At 44.5% G+C, this 24,657-nt stretch overlaps 1 protein-coding gene across 1 annotated transcript; it reads right to left on the bottom strand.

The window, feature by feature from the left end:
* Positions 1 to 21,017: 21,017 nt before the first annotated feature.
* LOC310777505 (oligodendrocyte-myelin glycoprotein-like) lies at positions 21,018 to 23,202 on the bottom strand (the record flags this gene model as incomplete). The annotated part of the gene is made up of 2 exons (XM_083637851.1): positions 23,153 to 23,202; positions 21,018 to 22,404 (listed from the first exon to the last, which is right to left on the bottom strand). The coding sequence occupies exons 1-2, from the start codon at positions 23,158 to 23,160 to the stop codon at positions 21,018 to 21,020; spliced, it is 1,395 nt and encodes a 464-aa protein (XP_083493977.1). The 5' UTR covers positions 23,161 to 23,202.
* Between the last annotated feature and the right edge of the window lie 1,455 nt (positions 23,203 to 24,657).

The raw sequence follows: 24,657 nt of genomic DNA, 5'->3' as shown, positions 1-24,657 counted from the left end.
GGAAGATCATCAAGGACACGAACCACCCACACAACAGCTTGTTCTCCCTGTTGCCCTCAGGGAGAAGATGCAGGGTCCCAAAAGCACGCACAAACCATTTGCGGGACAGTTTCTTTCCGCAGGCTACGAGACTCCTCAATAAATAACACAATAACACAAACTATGGGGGTAAAATGGTGTCAGATCAGCTGTAAATGGACAGATTATGATTCACAAATAGATAGTACAATCTGTAAACACATAACACGATCCACAAATGTGAAACCCAACTCACAAATATATTTAAAATCCACAAGCACACACACCATGATCCACAAATGTGAAACACAACTCACAAATATATTTAAAATTCACAAACACACACATCATGATCCACAAATAGAATTCAGTGACTTGTATTTCAAAACCAGAATTTCTGTTTGTAGATTGTTTCGCATTTGTTTTCAGAGTTTTGACACTATTGTACCGCTGTTTTATGGTGTAATTTTCTACAAATGCACTCTTCACAATTTGCAAACAAACACAGTCTAACTTGTATTTTCAAACCACTGTTTCCAGACACACATACAAATCATGTGCAATGCACAGTGTTCAAGTCTCAAATCTGTTTGCACATCAGTGTGTGTGTGTGTGTGGATCGCTATGCTAGGTCTTCAAGTGTTGAATTAGTGTTTGCACATCACAGCCTGTGTGTGGAATGCATTGGATTTGTCTACAAATCGTTTTGACACTCTTGTTGCGCAGATAAAATCCACAAATGTAATCAGCCAATGAGGGGGATCGCTTGCAATGGGATGTCCCGCCTCCTCGATAACCCCTCCAAAATAAAAGCACCGGGCTTGTGCCTGTCTGTCTGGCCGGCCGGCCGCTCCCTCATGCAGGAGATGAAGTGGAGAGAAACATGGAGAGAGGCCTGGCTCAATTAGTGGCACCGGCAGCTGTCTCGGCACTGCCACTGACCTGTAGGGGCGCTGTTTCCCGACCTGCCGCGGCAGGTTTGTAGTTACAACATCAGATGCTTATAACCAGTGTTGGGAACGTTACTTTAAAAAAGTAATTAGTTATAGTTACTCACTACTTGTTCCAAAAAGTAACTGAGTTAGTAACTGAATTACTCTATAATAAAAGTAATTAGTTACCAGGGAAAGTAACTATTTGCGTTATCTCCACCTTGAAAATGCCAAATTTTCATGGATTGCTGCAAACCTGAGGGTACCCTCACGGGCCCCTCGGGCCGACCAAAACGGGCCGAGGCCGGGCTTGTTTTTTATTTATTTTTAATTAATAGGTCTGGGGTCGGGCCGTTTCAATAATTCAATTAAATAATGTTGTATTAGCGTACTCGCTTGATTTTACACAGCGGAGCACAGTCAGACAAAGAGGAGGAGTGCACAGACACTCCCCCAGCCACACACAGACCCTCACGTGAGTTAGTAGCTGTAGACAGCTCCCGAGAGAGAGAAACCGTTTGTGCCGTGTCCGTCCATGTACAGCGAGCGGACAGCTCCCGAACACAGAGAGAGAGAGAGAGGCTGCGCAGGACGGCCGCACGGTGACGCAGCACGCCGAACAGAGAGGGAGAGAGATGTGTCATTATATCGTAATATTGACTTCGGGCCTCGCAACGGGCTGGATCGGGCACGGGTCTGCATGTCACGGGCCGGGGAGGGCTCGGGCCGAAATTTCAGGCCCGCGCAGCTCTCTACTCCGGACTCGCCATTTCTGCTGCTTCCTCGAATCTGTTTGGTGTGTCTGTGTGTGTGTGTGTGTGTGTGTGTGTGTGTGTGTGTGTGTGTCGCCCGTGTCCTGACTCCTGGCTCGTGTGTAACACTGGCTCCGATTGGCTATCCTGAAACACATGACTCTGCCTTAGCCAATCATAATCGTTTATCTCGTTATGTTAACCCACCCGGTCACCTCACTTGACAACACTAGTGTAGGCTACGGGTAGTTTACTCAATCAATCACGCACCGCATTTAGCGTTCAGTAACGATAACGGCGTTGTAACGACGGAAACAGTAATTAGTTAGATTACCCCGTTACTGAAAAAATAACGGCGTTACCTAACGCCGTTCTTTTAAACGGCGTTATTCCAAACACTGCTTATAACTCCTAGGAAAATGGCTTAAACTGCATGAAACTTTGTGCGTGAAGACATCTCCCGACATACCGTATATACTTCGGTTTAAAATTGGTGCAATTTGGAGCCAAAAAAAAAAAGTTTGTTTGGAGTTTTTTTGGCCATATCTCGGGAACGGAAGCAGCTACAGACACGGGACTGACACCGTTGGAAAGCTCGTCGAATTTGACATCTAGTAGAAGGTGCGTTGAAGTTACAAAATCAACGATGGGGGCGCTGAGCAATGTACCCTTTTTTACATGAAATAGTTACAACATCAGATGCTCATAACTCCTAGGAAAATGCCTTAAACTGCATGAAACTTTGTGCGTGAAGACATCTCCCGACATATATACTTCGGTTTAAAATTGGTGCAATTTGGAGCAAAAAAAAAAGCCAAAGAAGCCAAAGAGCCAAAGCACCCCTACAGGTCAGTGGCAGCAACTGACCTGCCGCAGCAGGTCGGTAAACTGCCACTGACCTGTAGGGGCGCTTTGGCTCCAAATTGCACCAATTTTAAACCGAAGTAGCCTATATATGTCGGGAGATGTCTTCATGCACAAAGTTTCATGCAGTTTAAGCCATTAAAATTCGACGAGCTTTCCAACGGCGTCAGTCTGTAGCTGCTTCCGTTCCCGAGATATGGCCAAAAAACGTCCAAAAAAAGCTCCAAATTGCACCAATTTTAAACCGAAGTATATATGTCGGGAGATGTCTTCACGCACAAAGTTTCATGCAGTTTAAGCCATTTTCCTAGGAGTTATAAGCATCTGATGTTGTAACTACAAACCTGCCGCAGGTCGGGAAACAGCGCCCCTACAGGTCAGTGGCAGCAACTGACCTGCCGTGGCAGGTCGGTAAACTGCCAAGGCAGCTGCCGCTGCCACTAATTGAGCCAGGCCTCTCTCCATGTTTCTCTCCACTTCATCTCCTGCATGAGGGAGCGGCCGGCCGGCCAGACAGACAGGCACAAGCCCGGTGCTTTTATTTTGATGGGGTTATCGAGGAGGCGGGACATCCCATTGCAAGCGATCCCCCTCATTGGCTGATTACATTTGTGGATTTTATCTGCCAACAAGAGTGTCAAAACGATTTGTAGACAAATGCAATGCATTCCACACACAGGCTGTGATGTGCAAACACTAATTCAACACTTGAAGACCTAGCATAGCGATCCACACACACACACACACACTGATGTGCAAACAGATTTGAGACTTGAACACTGTGCATTGCACATGATTTGTATGTGTGTCTGGAAACAGTGGTTTGAAAATACAAGTTAGACTGTGTTTATTTGCAAATTGTGAAGAGTGCATTTGTAGAAAATTACACCATAAAACAGCGGTACAATAGTGTCAAAACTCTGAAAACAAATGCGAAACAATCTACAAACAGAAATTCTGGTTTTGAAATACAAGTCACTGAATTCTATTTGTGGATCATGATGTGTGTGTTTGTGGGGAGATGTACCAGCCATCAGTTGAGCCTTGATGGAGCAAAGGCTTCCAGTGGGATTGGCCTTAATGAAGCTGTCAACCATCACATCCAACAAGTCAGTTATGTATAGGTGAATGCAGAGAATTGGCAAAGGAGGAGACACACACACACATACACACACACACACACACATACACACACACACACACATTAGGTGTGGGAATCACCAGATGCCCCACGGTACAATATCACGATGCTTAAGTCTCAATACGATAGAATAGCGATATTGAGATATGCTGAGGCTGACCTTCCAGGTGAACATTGCCATTCTGATGTTCAAAGGGAAGACTGCAAGTTTAGCCACAACGAGCCACAAGTGCCTGTTTGTGGTCTTGGCCTTAACCTGAATTTATGTTGCACGTCAGTTGTGCTTATTTGTCTGTTCACCTCTTGGCAGTAAACCAGATACATTACTCATGAAGTCAGCAGAACTTGCTCTTTAGCTTTTATGTACAACCTTAAAAATTAGTGTGATGTTTCCAAGGTGGCTATGAGGCTCAGGCAGACATCTGCTGTGAGATCTCAGTGCAGACCATCTATGAGGCAGGCATCTGTATGTTTTACACAGAATCCACTGTCATCTTGATCAACCAAAACGTTATGCTCGCGCCATGTTTATGGACTTTTCGTCAGCGTTTAACACCATAAGACCACATATATTTTAATGGAAAGGCTGTCACAGCTAGGGGTAAACAGCAAAATTATCAAATGGGTGGAGTCTTTTTTGACTGATAGATCACAGTCTGTTAGAGTAAATGCTGCAGTGTCCTCCCCTCTCATCACTAACACTGGGGCCCTACAAGGGAGTGTCATCTCAGCAGTGCTTTTTATTCTTTACACTAACATAATGTAACCTCAACTCAACTGATGTTTTCAATGTTAAATTTGCTGATGATACAGTGATTGTTGGTTTGATCACGAATAATGACGAGACAAAATACCGAAAATGTGTGGATGAGTTTGTAAATTGGTGTCATGCTAGTTTCCTACAGTTCCTACAGTTACACCAAAAAAACAAGGACATTATTTTTTATTTCAGAACAAAAGGAGGGACACATCAACAGTTATTGGTGGTGACCGTATTGAAGTCGTAGATGAATACAAATATCTGGGGACAGTAATCGATAGAAAACTGTCATGGGATTCAAACACGGGTGTCATTTACAGGAAGGGATTGCAACGACTATACTTCCTGCGGAAGCTCCGACAGTTCGGAGTGGACAGAGACATAACGATTCTTTTCTATCGCTCATTTATAGAGAGTATCGTCAGTTTTTGCTTTATTGCTTGGTTTTTCTCACTGTCACTCGCTAACAAGAACAAACTAAATAAGGTTGTTAATATGTCTAGCAAGATTGTAGGCCAACAACAACTTGGTATGATGCGGCTCTGTGAGTCTCGCGTAACCGGGAAGGGGAGGACAATCTTTAGTAACACATCACACCCTCTCAACACCGAATATGAATGTTGCCATCAGGACGGAGGTACAGGGTACTGCCTTTGCGGACCTCCCGTGCCCAGAGATCTTTCATACCTTCCAGTATAGATCTGCTTAATAAGCTCTGAACACATACTAGAGACCATCAGCTATGAGGCAGGCATCTACTGTGAGATCTCAATGCAGGCCATCTCACCCATCTGCAACTGCATCAAAGAGTTGTGTCTATCAGGGGCATGCTGTAGTGTCTACGGGTAAGGAATATCTGAAGAAGCTGTTGTTCACCAGCAGACAGATTTAGCTTTTAGAAAATTTCTGGTATAAAATTGATCTATTCCACCACCACAAGAGGGCACTTCAAGCACATGTAATAGTAAGAGAACTGATGATGATGCTTGTGTGTGTGTGTGTGCGTGTGTGCGCATGCGCGCGCGTGCACGTGTGTGTGTGTGTGTGTGCCTTTGTTTCTGTTTGTGTGTATTTGCGTGATTCTGACATCCTTACTGAGAGGAATGGCTGCATGACGGCCAATGAAATGAAAAGCGAATAGAGAGAATGTAATGTGCAGGGAAACAAGAGGGCAGTGGTTTGCTGGGCCCATGCAGAACAGCACACTGTGGGTGAGCCTCATTCAGAAGAAGGCAGCTCATTGAAGACTAACCGGGCTGGAGAAGTGAGGAGGGGAAGAACGCCATGCACTAAATGATGCTAGACTTCCACAGCTTGTCAGTTACGGAGCCAGAAGAGAAGTCTACAGAGCAAGTAACTAGCAGCCCAACCTAAAACAAGGCCAGGTCGAAACCTGGCATACGGCCGGTGCATGGGATCGTCACCCATGTATACCCAATACACATTCTAACAATCAACAGAACACATATAAGCCATCGTCTGATTTTCCACCTTTTTTTCCTGTTTGGGATGCAGGATATTATGGATTTTTTTAAACAATACGATAACCCATAAATATCTGCTTTGATAATCGATACAGATACGATACTCGATACCTAATGGATAAGAAACAGAATGTCCACAAGGTTGATCACATTCACAAATTCAAGGTTTAGTAAAACACCCTTAACAGTCACTGTGGGATTGAAGGACACCTTTTGAAATGTGTCTCTCTGGTGTTAGAAGACCACTGAATGTTTCTGTGTTAGAAGAATAATGCCATATTAACTGAATGTCTCTCTGTGATAGAACAACGCCATAATGTAGGCCAGTGGTTCCCAAATGGTGTGCCAAGGCACACAGGTGTGCCTTGGGATTTTGCATTATTGCAATTGCAAATATAGCCTAAAACTATACAAAAAGTGTAGTAATTTTGCAAAGTTTCAAATTAATTCCTAGAGTAATATATTTTGTCAAATTTTATTTGACATTAGTAAATAAAAAAGCATTTAGAGTGATAAGAGTAATAGAGGCTATTTTGCACGGATAGACTTAGGCCCCTATTCTCCCACAGGCCTTCGGCGCTAAAACGGGCCTTAAACGCAAAAAAACATGCCTTGCGCCTGCCTCGGGAAGATATCAACATGGCTTTACGCTGCCAAATGCGCTTTAGGCCGAATGGGTGTGGCGCAGTCCCAGAATGGGCGAGACTAGGCGTGTCGGCGCTAAATACCGGCCTACTGATATCTTCCGACCTGGCGTAAATTTAGGGCTTTGCGCTTTTGAAAAGCAGGCCTATTCAGTGCGCCGGTTGCGCGGAGCACTCCTCTGGCTCCCCTCTGTCACAATACGACTCTCTCTCTCTGACTCCCTCGCTCAGACAGACACAACACGTCCCATAGAAAAAATAAGTTGTAAGTTCACTGCAATGTGAATGTCCCAGCATGCATTGTGCTTCTCCATTTCGCTACTAAATAGCAACCAAATGAGCCGAAAACCTATATTAACACCTTAAGTGCCATAGCCGAAATAATTCGTCTTACATAATCCAACGCTTAAGTGCCAGAGCCGAAATAACTCGTCTTACATGTTTTTTTGACGGTGGGACATCAATCAACCCCTTTTACATCTTCGAGATAACTATAGGAGCAAGAGCATGTGTGTAATCTATTTTACCGACCACTAAGTGGCGACAGATACAGAGAGAAGCCACAGCCACGGGACCCGTACACCAAAAGCAGCCGCCTCCCGCGGAAATGGCTTGGCGATTTTACAGTCAGAAGCCGGAGACACACACACAGAACGGACAGAGATCCCCTCCCCCCCAGAGCCGCGGAGCAACGCGCGAACACACACACACACACACACACACACACACACACACACACACACACACACACACACCGCGGGAGCAAGCCATTCAAGGAAATGGCTTGGCGATTTTACAGTAATCCATTTCAGACTCGTCCCCGCACGCAGGCAAGCAGGCAGGCAGGCACGCAGACAGACAGGCAGGCAGCACAACGCGCTTCTGACACGCCCGCTGTTAGAGCCAGGAGGAAGGAGGAGAAGACACACGGAGGGAGGAGTTTGAATGAGAGGGGTGTTTCCTGTTGTTATGGAGGAAATTACTGTTCAAAACTATTGTTTAGAATGTCTGACGGTCTTACTGATGCCAAAAATGAATGGTTAAAGTGACTGTTTCACAAAAAGCCATTTATCTCTGAATAAATTTCCAGACGCTGAAACCATGCTGTACTCAACGGCTAATATCTACATAACTACTAACTCTGCAAACTAACTCTTTTAGACAGAGAAAGCACACATTCTATTAGTTATTTTTAGATGATTGGTGTTCATGAATTCTTAACAGAAAAGAATCCTCGGCTGTTCTAAAATGAGCCAGAATCGTCAAAAACACCCCTGGCACAACTTACCTACAGGAATGAAAACATGGCTGGCATTCAATGTGTTAAGGGAGGATCTAAATAATGTGTAATGGTAACACAACCTCCAATTGTAGAACATTTCAATATTGGACCAAATAAAACATCGAAATGAAAACACCACCCTATGTGAAACATATATGTCCTCCTGGGCCTATATATACCCCTTGTTGATTTAACGTGATTTAGATAAGTGACAGCGGAACGCGCTTCGGAACGCGCTTCTACTGTCATCTGCTATACTGTGATGTCCGCTCCAATAACTTGGCCCTACTTCACATTTAGTTTTACAATAAAAACACATGTATGCACATAATGTAGGCTATATTTATGTGCATCATCCTTCCTGCAGCAGGCGAGAGAAAATGATATCTTTCTGGACAAACTTTCACCAATCTAATAGGCTATATTTTTCTAGCTGATGCATTTAGAACATTCTTTTCACTTTGATCTTGCTAGTGTAGGGTATTTACATGCTTGCAGTATTTAAACTGCAGTTAGATTGGTTTGAGAAGCATAATAATATGGAATAATAGCCTATATATGGAGATAGACAGACTGGATGAAGGGAGGGGGGGGCGGCAGAGCGCTTGGCTTTGTCTGGTTTTACCGGATTTGTCCAGGAATTGGAGCTTAAAAGGCATGCGTGTGTCTCTTTACTGCAATTCTCCAATGAGCGGACTATGCATAATTTTACGCTTAAAAGGCGTGGTTATAATGGTTGAGGCTGAGTGTAGCGCCGATACCAAGATAGCAAGTGCGCTGGTCCACGCCCACTGATTTGCGCAGCGCCAGAGCTCGGCCTAGAAACAGCGCTGATGCAACGATAGGGGCCTTAAGCTTCTGGCATACTCGTTGCGCCCAGCCAAGCGCATAGGGTGCACGGCGATTATGACGTCATCGCACGGGGCGTGTCGGGGGGTGAGGCCTGAGCGCAGCGCGGCGCGTCCATGGAGATTTTTCTATCAGCGCGTCGGGTTTTGCTGCCTGTGCCTGTAGATCTCCGTGGTAGGCTATCAGCGGACATCTGCTGTGATTGAGTCCTCACCATCGTACAGTCGCCTTCAAAGCATGATGTTCGATTATAACGAACTAGTTGTGTGCCTGAGCCTTCCCAAATGTTGAGGGTCGTTTTTTAGAATTTAATACATAGAATTGGGAACGTTACATTCAATTTCATTCAGACTGCCTGGCGCCTGGAGCTGCGCACTGAGTATGTTTTGTTTTGGCCTGCGCCGAGTGCGCGCGCCCTCCTCGGAGCCCCACCTCCAGCGCGTGCGCGAAGAGTATGCCAGAAGCTTTAGGCTATATAGGTGTGCCTTGAGATTTTGTCGTGCCATTTGGTGTGCCATGGGCACAAAAAGTTTGGAAACCACTGATGTAGGCTATCTCTATAGCCCTTTTCCCACATGCGTACCGGAAAATTACCTGTAAGTCAATATCGGACATTTCCCTGAATTTCCCTTCACACCTTAGCGCGCGCATATGGGAATATAGTCGTCAAATAGCCGGTATGTTGGGGGAAGGGGGGAGGGGGGAGGGGGGAGCTTATTTGGGGGGTCGGCAAAACTTCACTCAGTCCTCCGTACTTTGCAGCAGCCTGACACAGGACAGACAAAGCGAGAATGGCAGAGGCTTGCAAGGCAAGCTGCCCAACGCTTGTAGCCTATGTATGTAGAGAAAGCAAATGCATGAAGCGAAATGTGTGGAAGTAGTTTGCTTTGATGTGCGCGAATGATTAGATGATGCACTTTGAAGAAGTTGGGATCCGTGTCTGAGAGAAATAGTTGCTGGTTCGATGTTTATCCGTTCACCTGCGTCACGTTGAAGCACTTTTTACAGACTGGCTTCGTTTGATGTGTCCGGGCTTGCCTTCGGAAATCAGCAAGCTGACATACTGCTCTTATTAGGCTATCACAAGATCATTTCGCCAGTTTGCTTTAATGTGCGCGAATGATTAGATTATGCCCGCTGGAACATTAAGCAGCGTGTGTAGGCTACACTTCGGCCATGATTGAAGGACCGCTGTCGTGGAAAATGACTGGACCCGTTTCCACTTGCGTCCCCTTAAGAGCATACCGCTCTTCTGACTGGATCGAAACTGGTGAAATGTCGGGGACGACGGGGTCGCGCTTATACCGGCACGGCGCCTTTCCCACATGCAGGCATTAGACCACGTTCTCGTCATTTTGCGGTACAAAGCGCATGTGGGAAAAGGGCTTATGTATCTCTTAATACAATATTTTCCTTTACACTCTTTACAAATTATATAGCCATGTACATTGCACTCTTCAGTCTTCACAACAACCTGTGATATCAGTCAATGTTTGAGACAGGTCCTTTGCCTGTCTCATTGAAAACAGAATAGAAAAATATAAACTGCAGCACTGGCACAGCACACTATAGGCTATTAGTCCATGGGCCAATGCTGAAATTTTGACATATTGGTACCAAATGAGGTGACCGCCCAATTTTGTCATTTTTGTCTTCCTACATGTCTCTAGTTTATATTTTGGTATGATAACCCTGCCGATTTGGTAGCTTAAGGATAGTAGTAAACAAACCTACCGTAAATTCCGCACTATAAGCCGCACCGGAGTATAAGCCGCACCTGCAAAATTGCCTGTTTGTTACATATATAAGCCGCACCGGACTATAAGCCGCGGGTGTTTTAATGGTATTTTTTATTTTTTATTTTTTTTATTGTGTTTTAATGTTTAATTACCATATGTAAGGGTTCATGCACAGAGGGGATTGTCGGGAAAGAGATGGCTGTTTGAGGAAGCTCCCATTTATTAACATTTCAACAAAACAACATAACACAACACCACCTGTGTTTTTTTTTTACAGTGCACACAGTGTCCGCGGTGTGGTGAAAAGAGGGCAAGAGAGGAAATTAAAACAGAAGTGGATTTATAGTTAGAAAGAGTGCTAAAAAAGAGAGATTTTTTTTTTTTTTTTTTTTTTTTTTTTTTTTAAATCCATAGATAAGCCGCACCGGACTATAAGCCGCAGGGGCCAAAAAAGGCCAAAAAACGGGGAAAAAGCCGCGGCTTATAGTCCGGAATTTACGGTACTCCCATATAAATGACAAAACCCTGATTTCATCATATCTCCTGAACTACACATGATAACACAGAAAATGTGATGTCTACCCCTATGTTTTCATGGTCAAGGATTACAATGACACCATATACAACATCATAAACTGTTCACATGAATAGTTAATGTTGAATTCAGTGGTGTTTTGAGAAGGATACAATGCAATTAGTCCATGGCCAATGGTAAAATCGGTACCACCTAAGGGGGCCGCACAATTTTTGTATTTTTGTCTTCCTACATGTCTCTAGTTTATATTTTGGTATAACTCTGCCAATCTGGTAGCTTATTGGTAGTTGTTATCACTCTGTGAAAAACCTACTTCCATATAAATGGCAAAACCCTGATTTCTGTGTATTAGTCCAGATTATATGTGAAAATCATGTTCACTTTTTCATAAAAGCATGAAACTTGGTACGCATATAGTTTGAGGCCCCGTAAAACTTCAGAAATTAAGCCATCACAGAAATGCCTTGTGGTGGCCATTTTAATTCTGCCATAAGCGAATTATGTAGTTTGCATCATATCTCCTGAACCACACATGATAATACAGAAAATGTGATGTGTATCCCTATGCTTTCATGGTCAAGGATTACAATGATACCATAGAGAACATTGTACTGTTAAAGTAACTGTTAAAGTAACTAATCAATGGTGAATTTAATGACGTGAGAAGGAAATCACAGTATCTGATAACTGATGCTATAACCTCAATTCCATGACCACTCTCTGGCTAAGATTTTTTGATGAGTAATTTGACTTCTATGGGCCTTTTGTTAAAATAGCCCCCAGCCCCCTCCCAAACATCCTGGGACTTTCTGCCAGATGGCCAAATCCAAGATGGCCACGTACAATCTTGAAAAATTGACTTTTGAACCAGAGCACCTAGAATAATGTATGAAGACACTTTTCGGTGTAAGTCAACCACAAAGAATCTGATTCTGACATCAGTTTAACATTCTGACATAATTTTGACCCAGAATTCCAAGATGGCTGCCATCATAGCGTGAAAACTTAACTTTTGAATGGCAACGTATACTGTACGTATATGTGGTGTTTGGGGTTTACCATTTTTAGAGTAAGGAAGGAGATTAACAATGGCGAACTATAGCTATTTTAATTGCGAATCCATGCCTACCAAACATGTTTTAGTAATGACAATTATTGTGTTTTGTGGGTAATTTCATAATTATGTTCACTGAAAAGATGTTAATGTCAAAACCCATTTTACCTTGGTACTGCTGTACTTTAAACAAACTACCTCCAGGATCTCTTGCAGTAAAATAATTAATGCATGTATGTATGACTATGACAAGAGAACTAATTATACTTCAAAATAAGAGCATATTGACAGATCGTCTGTAGTGGGCGGGCATCTGTAGTGCCAATGACCCTCCGGGTTATGGGATAGGTAGTCTCGCTAGCCAGCCTCTCTTCCCTTCCGTCAGAGAGTCTGGCGCCATGGAAACAGGCAACAGGGATAAGCCCTCCCCTGCTCTAAAGCTGCTCTCCCATTCGAGCGGCTGTTTCGGTGGCAGCAGGATATCCACTCCCCCGCTTGCAAGCTCTGTCACGCTCTGTCATTGGCTCCGACCATGTCAATCAGAGCGGCTTCCGCTCCCATGTGTGTCGCTGTAATGCTCCCGGCCGCCGAATGTGAAAACAACGACTAGCTAGCGTAGAAAGCTAACGGCAGAAACCTAACGGCAGAAACCTACAGGCTAACTCGTTGCTACACGCTGAAAATGGCAAGTTTTGAAGAAAATTTGGATTGTGCAATAAAGAAGGCCTGCTCGGCACAAGTTCCACCCCAAAACTATTTTCCAAGGGCACTAACGCTAAGCACCGCCCAAGACGAGGATGATTGGTTAACCCAAACAGAGCATTTTTTTTCACAATCCCACAATGGAAACCTGCGGCGCCAGACTCTCTGACAGAAGGGAAGAGAGGCTGGCTAGCGAGACTATGGGATAGGTAGTCTCGCTGGCCAGCCTCCCCTCCCTATGCCAATGACAGAGTTTGTAATAAGCCAGGAGCGGACATCCAGCAGCCACTGAAACAGTCGCTCCAATGGGGAGCAGCTGTAGAGCAGGGGAGGGCTTAAATGGCCTGCATTTATATAGCGCTTTTATCCAAAGCGCTTTACAATCAGTAGATAGTCTACATTCACCCATTCATACACCGATGGCGGCAGGCTGCCACGCAGGGTGCCATCGGAAGCAAGGAGGGTTAAGTGTCTTGCCCAAGGACACAACGACAGCAGCTAGGAGGGAGCGGGGATTGAACCGCCAACCCTTGCGTCATTGGCCGACCCGCTCTACCTCCTGAGCTAAAGCCACCCCCGAGACTATGGGGGCGGCTAGCGAGACTATGGGATAGGTAGTCTCGCTGGCCACGGAAACAGGCAACTGGGATAAGCCCTCCCCTGCTCTACAGCTGCTCCCCATTGGAGCGACTGTTTCAGTGGCTGCTGGATGTCCGCTCCTGGCTTATTACAAACTCTGTCATTGGCTCCGACCATGTCAATCAGAGCAGCTTGCGCTCCCTCCTTGCTGTGTGTCGCTGTAAATATTGCACTGCTGCCTCAGTGAAAACAGCAATGCTAACTAGCTAGCAAGCTAACGGCAGAAACCTACACTCTAGCTCGTTGCTACACGCTGAAAAGGGCAAGTTGGATTGTTGGAAACTATTTTCCAAGGGCACTGCCACTAAGCGCCGCCCATCGCAATCCCACATATGGAGACCTATGACAAAACCCTGATTTCTGTGTATTAGTCCAGATGATACTGTATGTGAAAATGATGTTCCCTTTTTCGTAAAAGCATGAAACTTGGTACGCTTATAGTTTGGGGCCCTGTACATTTTCAGAAATTGAGCCATTGCAAAAATGCCTTGTGGCGGCCATTTTAATTCTGCCATAAGCAAATTATGTAGTTTTCATCATATCTCCTGAACCACACATGCTAACACAGAACATGTGATTACAATGATACCATATAGAACATCATAAACTGTTAAAGTGACTAATCAATGGTGAATTCGATGACGTGAGAAGGAAATGACAGTATCTGATAACCGATGCTATAACTTCAAAGCCATGACCATTCTCTGGCTAAGATGTTTTGATGAGTGATTTGACTTATATAGACCTTTTGTTAAAATAGCACCCAGGTCCCTCCTAAAGATCCTGGGATTTTCTTTGCCAGATGGCCAAATCCAAGATGGCCACTTGCGCCATGTTGAAAAATTCTGACATCAGTTTGACATGATGGCATAATTTTGACCCAGAATTCCAAGATAGCTGCCATCCAGTATTGTGGAAATGTAACTTTTGAATGGGAAGGTATACTGTGTGTTTGGGGTTTACCACAAGGAAGGAGATTAACAATGGTGGAGGTTTTGGGAGTCATTTCAGAATTATGTTCACTGAAAAGATGTTAATGTCAACACCCATTTTACCTTGGTACTGCTGTACCAACTACCCCCAGGATTTCTTACAGTAAAATATTTAATGAATGTATGACAAGATAACTAAAATAAGCTCTTTTTATTAGCTGTAACTTGAATAATTGAATAATGAAAACACTTAAAACATGTCATATGATCAGATTGAATTCTGCCTCGCTATAGATTCTGAATCATCAGATTCCGCTCATCATCTTTAAAGTATGCTGTGTCATACCGGTCGATCACACAGATGATATGTCAACATCACCATGGCGGGCAAGGATGATGGATGACACCTTGTGGACATAGTCCGACCACTTGTATGGGGTGCAATCTTGTGTCTGCCGATCTCTTGCTGATGGAGTTGCCATCCTAGAGATCATGCCCATGTCAACGAGAGTGATGTAGGGTTCTTGCAGCCCTACAGATTGGAGATAGAGCTTCTAGATGAGCTTGCTCTTCTGCGTCTTCCTGTATGTGCTGTTGGAGTTGAATAAGACCACATATTCATCAAAAACACAATGTTCCAGCAACTCATGGACATTCACAAGTTGACCACAACCAGGTCAATCACTGCCTTGGAGTGCTCCACTCCATCTCAGCAGCTCCTACCTTGAGTTCCTCCCTGGGTAGTCTCGCTTGCCAGACTCCCTCTCTACAACGGGGGAGAGTCTGGCTGCTAATACCTCCACTCTGCTATAGGGGGAAAAGGCTCTGTTTACCTTTACAACTATCCACCAAAATAATCAAGCAGGCCTGCTTTATTGCACAATCCAGATCCAACCGTTTTCAGCATGTAGCAACGAGCTAGCATTGTTGATGTTGTTGTTTCACAGTGGCACAGGCATTTGAGATAGATTCGACACGTAGGGAGTGGAAACGAAATCCATAAATGGTCGCCACCAGTCAGTCAGAGCAGGTTGGAGCATGCATGCAGGGAGGAGGGTGGAAGATGATTGTGATGCTGCAGACACAAATTGCCACTGTGTGTAAATTCAGCTCGAGCAGGACCCTGGCCATTCACACCAGACGCACTGCTTTGCTCTGCGCCCGTGACAACTTGTACTGACTTCCTATCTGGCTTCACGCAATCACTCGCGGGTCTCACACAAAAATAGATCAGACGCCGAAACAATCTCTGCATGGGGCGAGCCGGCCACATCACAGCTGGTCTGACTGAATGGTCTAATGTGCTAACAAGTGCGCCAAAATGAAACTGGCTGCGCTTCCAGATGCTTCGTCACTTCAGTGTCTGGTGTGTTTGCACCTTTTCGATCCATTTTGAGCCATGCATGCATGAGTTCAACTCCTTCCCGTTTGACCTGGCCTCACCAACCCTCCGCACCCTACAGTCTGCCTGCCTCTGATGAACTCATTGCAGACTTAAAATCAGCCCATGCTGCAGGAGAGGAGAAGTTGACCAGATTCTTGCAAGACCGGGGGCCCTATCTTCGCAAAAGCGGTAATTTAGCGTTTGCGCTCTTTAACGCAGCGCGCAATGCAAATTTGGGGCGTGCACAAGCGCATGGCTGTTATAATTGTACTGGATAGGCATGCTACATGCCACACCAGGCGTTTCTGCGCAGAATACGGGGCAGCACCTCTTACGTGCAAAAAAAAAGCACAGAGTAAAATTCCTTTTGCATACAGTATGTCATTACACACGGACGTGCCACGCCAGGACATTAAATTCTGCTGCTAAAATTCGGTATTAGCAGATAATTCAGTCGGGCAATCAACTATAACTCACTGAGAAACTTTTATCACATTGCAAAGAGGGAAATTAATTGAGAAAACGTGTTGGACAATGGACATAGGCTATTCACCTTCACCTATCCATAGTCTCGCTGGCCAGCCTCCCCTCCCTACCCTACTAGAGGAGTCTGGGAGAAAAAGTGCTGCTGCTCAGGAAGCCCTTGTAGTTGAGTGCAGCGCTCCGCTAGGCCGCAGGTGGGTCTTTGGTGAAGCCGCGGTCTTGCCTGGTGAGAGGCCGCTGGGATAGAGGCTACTCTGTTGCGCCTCTCCCATCCCTGCGCAGTGCATGCATGTGAGTTTGACTAACAACAAAGTGATATCCATTCTCCTGGCCCATTGTCACATTTGCCCATGTACACTGTAGGTCATTTAGAGGCACCAGTATTTCATAAACAGTTTAAAAGTTCTGTGGATGGATTTAATTGTAACGTTATGTTATAGCCTACTTCGGCTATAGGCGGAGGACAGATATGCGGTCGCTATGACGACCAGCTGTGGGCGGGGGTGGGCGGGGGCAGATGATCGGCGGTCGAAGCAGAACATCCATCGGGCCGAAACGAGTAGAGCCGACTGGTGACGAGCTGTGCAGGGCTGTAAAATGTGGTGGAAATGAGCCTTTAGCTCAGCTGTTAGCTACTTAGCTTAGCTCTCTGCATCTCGGTAAGATGTTCATGTTCCTTACGCATAACATTCATGTATATTTGCTGGAAGGGGAGACGTCTCCCGCTACTGTTGATGTCCAGTGTGATGGCAGAGACACTGGGAAATGTGTGTTTGCTTATTTGTTGCGTGTAACGTTAATTAGACGAGGAATCCCACAACTTCATTTCAAAAGCACAACAACGACCAGTTAGTGATGGTACCGAACTTTGGGAACATCCAATACCGAACCGTTTCTACACTAACAAATTTAGATATTTTTACAGAATCGATATTTCGAGGCCAACTGGCCAGAAAACCAGGATAGCCTCGATTTCTATTTTTCTGCGCGGACCATGGGCGCAGACCCTCTGCGGCCGTGAGCGACTCTGTCAAGCTGAACAAGATCAGATCAGGGCAGACAGGAAGTCCGAAACCGGACATTCGTCAAATAAAACCAATTTCAAAGTAAAAGCCCATCTTGATGAAAGTGTGCCAGGAGTCGTGTATGCAGCGATTGGGACACACATGGTCATATAGGCCAGTGCAGGCACCGGCCTAAAAAAGAAAAAAAGAAGAAGAAAAAAAAAAAGAATATATATATATATATATATATACACACACACACACACTTTACTTTATCTGTCTATTTAGACGGGACAATGCATAATTAATTAACACAATGATCATTATTGGGTGCAATCACCTGTAAATGAAGAGTGTAAAAAATGCCGGTTTTACCCGGGAGGCTATTTTCCACACACACACACACACACACACACACACACACACACACACACACACACACACACACACACACACACACACACACACACACACACACACACACACACACATACAGTGTATGTATATATATATATATATATATGTATGTATGTATGTATGTATGTATATATATATATATATATATATATGTATGTATGTATGTATGTATATATATATATATATATATATATATACGGTATATATATATATATATATATATAGTATGTATGTATATGTATACGGTATGTATATGTATATATAAAATATGTATATGTATATATAAAATTGCCTCCTCACAATTGTTAACTGCCCCCTCCGTCACTTTATCCTGGATCCGGGTCTGAGCTGAGCTACCGGGTTACACTGTCACCACGTTCACCTGTTGAGCAGGATAGAATGAAGCAAAATAGGGTGTAAAAATGTAATTCAAACAATGAACAAAAGGTTTAAACACTTGAGCACATTTTATTCACTTTTAAAGAAATTACCCCAAATAATGTTCAAGTATAAATTGACTGTTTATTTTAGTTGATCATGTTCAGTTTGCTGCTATGCATTTCTTACAAATTTGGAACCATTTGGTGTTGGCACCAAGTTAAGGTGTTACTGATATGTAAAAACTTGTTGCTGTTCAAGCAGCATCTGAATGCCTTTCAATTTCATTTACAGTAAATAAGCTGAGAAAATGTGTGCTTCAATGCTGTATGCCTTACCAGTAAGTTATCTTTTCAGTGACTTTCAATGACCAAGCAGATACTTTCATGAGTATCAGTGAATCATGAAAGATACACGTATCACACTCATCACACTTATGTCTTAGATGCGATCAAAATGCAGTTCAGCAGTTTCAACGCTATGGAGAAGAGATTTGATGGTTATGATTTTTCTCATGCTATCTACAAATCATGGTCAATTCTCTGTACACCTACTGTACATCACTTCTGTTCACAAAAATAGATTGCTGCAACAGTCAGTGGTCATTTATGTTATATAATACAAGCAAAAAGACATCAAGGAGTTCTGTCAAATAGGCTAAATGAGTAACCTTACCAACTGTGTGTGGTGTGGTTTTTGATAATTCCACTATCCCAAAAGGAGACTACTCCACTTTTCATTCAAAACACTGTCAAGGGTTTGCCAAGAATGGATCGACAAATTAAACATCAATCAAATCCAGCCAGTGGGAAAATGCAAAAATTGTGCAAACTAAGAGGTGGTCCACAATAAAAATAGCACTGTACAACAGTGATGGACAGGACGGCTCCTCTGAACGCACAACTCAACCTTGCTACATTCAGTTATACTGTATAACAAACAAGTCACTGAACAAGTCACATATTGTGCTTAGCTATGTTCATCACAATGTCCTTTCAGAACTGAAGGACAGTCCATTGAAGTGTAGGCCTATTAAAAGTGTTATTATAAAGTTATTTTGATAAAGGCATCTAAACCATTCTCTTTTGATAGATACGTATAAAAGTAGTGTCATATTCAACATAACGGGCTAGGATTATGAAACTGTAGAGCATGTTTCTTCATAGTAACATGAAGTGTGCCGGTAGTGTTAAAAAAAGCACTTTAGTGTAACAGTCCCTTGCATACAGTGTTTGTTTGCGCTGTAATTTCATATCTAAACATGACACTGAAGTGTTGCTGCTATGTGTAATTTCATATCTAAACATGACACTGAAGTGTTGCTGCTATGTGTAATTTCATATCTAAACATGACACTGAAGTGTTGCTGCTATGTGTAATTTCATATCTAAACATGACACTGAAGTGTTGCTGCTATGTGTAATTTCATATCTAAACATGACACTGAAGTGTTGCTGCTATGTGTAATTTCATATCTAAACATGACACTGAAGTGTTGCTGCTATGTGTAATTTCATATCTAAACATGACACTGAAGTGTTGCTGCTATGTGTAATGTCATATCTAAACATGACACTGGAGTGTTGCTGCTATGTGTAATTTCATATCTAAACATGACACTGGAGTGTTGCTGCTATGTGTAATTTCATATCTAAACATGACACTGGAGTGTTGCTGCTATGTGTAATTTCATATCTAAACATGACACTGGAGTGTTTCTGCTATGTGTAATTTCATATCTAAACATGACACTGAAGTGTTGCTGCTATGTGTAATTTCATATCTAAACATGACACTGAAGTGTTGCTGCTATGTGTAATTTCATATCTAAACATGACACTGGAGTGTTGCTGCTATGTGTAATTTCATATCTAAACATGACACTGAAGTGTTGCTGCTATGTGTAATTTCATATCCAAACATGACACTGAAGTGTTGCTGCTATGTGTAATTTCATATCTAAACATGACACTGGAGTGTTGCTGCTATGTGTAATTTCATATCTAAATATGACACTGGAGTGTTGCTGCTATATGTGTAATTTCATATCTAAACATGACACTGGAGTGTTGCTGCTATGTGTAATTTCATATCTAAACATGACACTGGAGTGTTGCTGCTATGTGTAATTTCATATCTAAACATGACACTGAAGTGTTGCTGCTATGTGTAATTTCATATCTAAACATGACACTGAAGTGTTGCTGCTATGTGTTTGTCTTTTAGAGCAGTGGTTCTCAGAGTGGGGTCCAGGGACCCCCAGGGGTCCTTGAGGGGGTTCTAGGTGGTTCCCAGCAAAAAGGGCAATCATTTATTTTCACTAGAATTACAACAATAAGTCCCACAATGACAGAATGTATGACTAGGGTCATCGGTTTCATACACTTTCTGTAATAAAATATCTAAAATTCTGACGACCATCCCACTCTCCACTCTCCTGGCCCTGTCTTGCATGAGCCTGGGGGGTCATTAGGCTGATTGGGTTCACCTGGGCCCGGAGCACTTCCTCAGATGCAGTCTCTCTCCCTCCTCACCGATGCATCTTTTGTAATGGTGTTTGTGTTGTCTAGTTATTCCCTTAGTTGTAGTTAATAAATTATTGTGTTAACTTTTCCTTTGGTGTATGACTCCCCTCATAGGTTACAACCCAGCTCAAGGAAGTAAAACTGAGGGGATTCATACACCAAAGTAAAAGTTAAAATGACAATTTATTAACTAAAAATAAGGAAAAATAACTAGACACAAACAAACACAAACTAAACAAACCAACAGAACAAAAGATGCATCGTGAGGAGGGAGAGGGCCCAATCAACCTACAGTAACAACCGAGAGTGGGATGGTCGGTACAAAAGCTAAAATCTTATCGGATGGGGGACTCTGGGACAAAATCAAATGGGGGTACATGGTAGGCTGGTATCCAGCCCTTAATTCAAAGAGTGCTGAAAACTGTGATTCATATGGACTGGATATTAGGCTAGGTCCAGTAATTTGTGTCAGTTTAAGGGTCCTTGACGTGAAAAAGTTTTAGAGGACTTGTTGCAGAATGAGAGTCAGGATGACAGGCAGTGAGAAGCAGGTGGTTAGAGCTGGGCTGGTGTGAACACCCCCGGGAACAGACTGGTTGGGTCTCCTCACACTCCTGGTGCGTAATGTGGTGGTCTTCTTTGTACTGACGGGTGTGCTCTCAGTGGTAAAAAATCGCTGTGTGGCCAGAGTCATGGGTGTGTCTGTTATGAAGCTTGTGCCAGTAAGGGAAGCTGTGTCAGTGTGGAGTGAGTCAGTGGGTGCAGCTCTGTCTGTGATGAAACGGGAATCTGTTTGGAGCATGTGACCTGTAGTGGCTGGGCTGGCAGTAGAGGAAAGGCGTCGGGTAGTTAGGTGTTTGTCTGTGGTGCGGGGCGGCTGGGTGAAGATGCTGAGAGGTGTGCCTGTGAAGGAGTGTGGCTGTGTGTTTGATCTCTCCCTGGTCGGCTGCTGGGTGCTCAGCAGGGTGGATACAGGCAGGTACCACCAGGGGGTGCTGGCCTCAGGGGGCGTGGAGCTCAGGTCCTGGGCTGCCAGAGGGGGCAGGTTGTAGGAGCCAAAGTGCCAGCCTCCGCTCCTGCCAGGCCGCACCTCTCCACAGATAGGCTGGGTGTGGCAGGGACAGCCCACCACGTGGGCTGCGGTGTGCTGCATCCAGGACAGTAAGGAGGTGATGTTATGGAGGTGGCAGGCCCAAGGGTTGTCGTCCAATGTGATGACTTTAAGCCCTGTCATCTTATCCAACACTCCAGGGGGCAGTGTGGAGAAGCGGTTAGCGTGCAGATAGAAGTGTGTTAGATGGGTGAGCCGGTCCAGAGAGCCCGACAGCACCTGCACCAGGAAATTGTGGGACAGGTCGACGCTCTCCAGGCGCATGGGCATGTTGGTGGGCACGGTCCAGAAGTGGTTGCGGCTGAGGTTGAGCGTGTGCAGGTTGATCAAAGTGTTGTTGATGAAGACCGCCCGCTCTAGCTTGTTGTTGGACAGCTCCAGACGTCGCAGGTTCCACTGGTGCACCGTGTCGTTCTTCTCCAGCAGCCGGATGCGGTTGGCGGTGGCGTAGAGCTGCCAGAGGGAGCGGGGCAAGCCGGCGGGCAGCTGGCCCAGCCGGTTGTGAGAGAGATCCAGGACGCGGAGGTGGGCGTACGGCGTGAGCAGGCCGTCCAGATTGTGAAGGCGGTTGTGGGAGAGGTTGAGGGAGCGGAGGTTGTGCTGCAGGCTGTTGGGCAGGTGTCTCAGACCCCTCCAGGAGCAGTCCACCTCCCTGTGGCTGGGGCTGCAGGAGCACATGGAAGGGCAGACCGCTAGGACACGCCACCCCAGCAACAACACGAGGAGCAGCTCCAGCAGGGCCTCAGGAGGGGAGGGCTTGAGCTGCACATGCCTGCTAAAAGAGGACAAGAATATCAGGGCCTAGAGACACTTAGTGTTCTGGTCAGCTTTTATTGACATCCAGAAAGCACAGCCAGCACAGGGATGAGATGAGAGGCGTATACTGCAGAGTGCGACTTCTCTTTCTCTCTCTCTCTTTCTCATGCACAGTTTTGCACACCCATACATACACAGGCTCCACAGCGTCTAGCACACATGACTGCATTGCTTGCAGGTACACACATCTAGCTGCACATGCTAAACTGACTTCCATAATTATGCAGGGCTTTTAGGGACGCCACAGCAGTTTTCTTCTCAGAAACGATTACACATGCTCCGTCCACAGGGACTTAATTTAAGGAGAGGGTTGAATTTGTCCTTTTACTAAAACACTTGACCTGATTTTGCTAGAAGATATATGGAGGCTATTTGAATGTATTATTCATCACAAAGGATGAGAAATCCCTGTAGTCATTGTCCCTGGCATCAGTTTGTGTGTGTAATTGTCAGAGGGTGTCAGCGCCCCGGAGGAGAGCAAGCTCAATTGATGGGTTTTATTAATGACTCCACAGAGGACTAACGCATCAGTTGGTCCCAAGGCAAAGCAAAGACAAAGCCAGGAGCGCCACAGCCCACAGCACCCACATTGCAGTGTCAGCTATAGGGTGTGTGTTGTTTCTACATAAAGAGACACAGTGCATGTCAGCTATAGGGTGTGTCTTCTTTCTACATAAAGAGACACTTGCAATTTATCCAGAACTCACCTTCTCATCTTATCATTCCAGGCACTTTTCTCTGCTCCGGTGTGCTGTCCAGACCTCCAGCCCCCGTGCTGCCTCTCCTCTCCTCTCTTCTCTTCTCAAGCACTGGACCAGCTGCTGCTCTGCTGAAGGTGGATTTTCCCCCCTCCTGCCTGATTTCCTTCCGTAGGATTTAACCCTTTGCTCACTTGTCCCCTCTTCAGCTTTTTGAGGCAGCCCTCTCCAGTGGCGTGTCCAGATTGTTTTTAGCAGGGTGGCACAAGTGGGGCACAGACTTCCGAAGGGGTGGCAAAGAAAATTTGATATTTTTTGGACTTTTAGCCAAAAAAACACACGCACTCGCTCGCACTGTGCACGCACACGGCACACGTCAGAATAGCGTTAATTTACCATGTTCGTCCCAACTAGACTACATATATCTACTTTAATTAGTAACATTACAGTGTCTTACGTTCCTGTGTTTAAAGCATAATTTAAGAGAAATAGACCCATCAATCACACAGAGTAGCACCATACAAATGTAATATAAAGCTTCCCAGTTCTACACACATAATTGACAAGTTTCAACTTTAGTTGCAATGTCTGGCAATTAACCACAATTCCATTGACATCAAGGCAATATCAAGATAACTGTTTAGGTTACTAAAGATAAATCTGGAACTATTAGGATTTTACATATATACTGTACATACCCACACATACAGCTGGGGGCTCCTGCTGTACATCCCTGCTGTCAAGCTGCTGGCTTGACTCATCTGACTGACAAGGAGGAGAGCTTGTTGCTGCTCTCTCCTGCAGCTCTGACTGTAACTGACTGGTAGCAGTGCTGCTGGCTGCTCTGTCCTGCTGTGCAGTTTTTAATTTCTTTGTTTTGATGGAGAAGAAATCCTCAATGTTCTGATTTCTTTTCATACTGTAATAGTCACATGACATACTGTATGTCACTTTATATGTCTTGCACAATAGATTTCCTTGTGCATGCATGGATACATTTGACATGCTCACATCAGGCCTACAAAGTTACACAAGACAGATTTACATAGCTAGCATTAGCATTGACAACCAAACAATGACTGACGACAGGTTTGCTCATGTTAGCAAGCTGAGATGAAAACACACCTGCTGCACCACATTATCACGTAGCCTAGCACACAGGTTTATTGTCCGTTTACCCTGTTAGTAGCTTAGTTTTAAAGACAGGGTGAAGTTTCAAGTCTACTGTAACATGTCATGATATTTTTTTTAGCGAGGGTGCTTAATTTCAAAGTGAAAATCTCCGTGTTTGTTGGCAGGTAATGTATGTTGTCTTTCTTTAAACCACTGGCACAGTAGCTATGTCATGTGTATCAAAGAGTCTACTCACGCATGCCACAATAAATAAATAGCATATAGAACACACCTGGTCCATTTAGCCGCCAGGAATCAGACAGAGGATGCTTCACTTCGTCACACACACACACACACACACACACACACACACACACACACACACACACACACACACACAC

The sequence above is a fragment of the Poromitra crassiceps genome (assembly GCF_964638095.1).
Source record: "Poromitra crassiceps genome assembly, chromosome: 1".
NCBI classification, from domain to species: domain Eukaryota; kingdom Metazoa; phylum Chordata; class Actinopteri; order Beryciformes; family Melamphaidae; genus Poromitra; species Poromitra crassiceps.
This window is presented reverse-complemented; position numbering and strand designations above follow the sequence as displayed.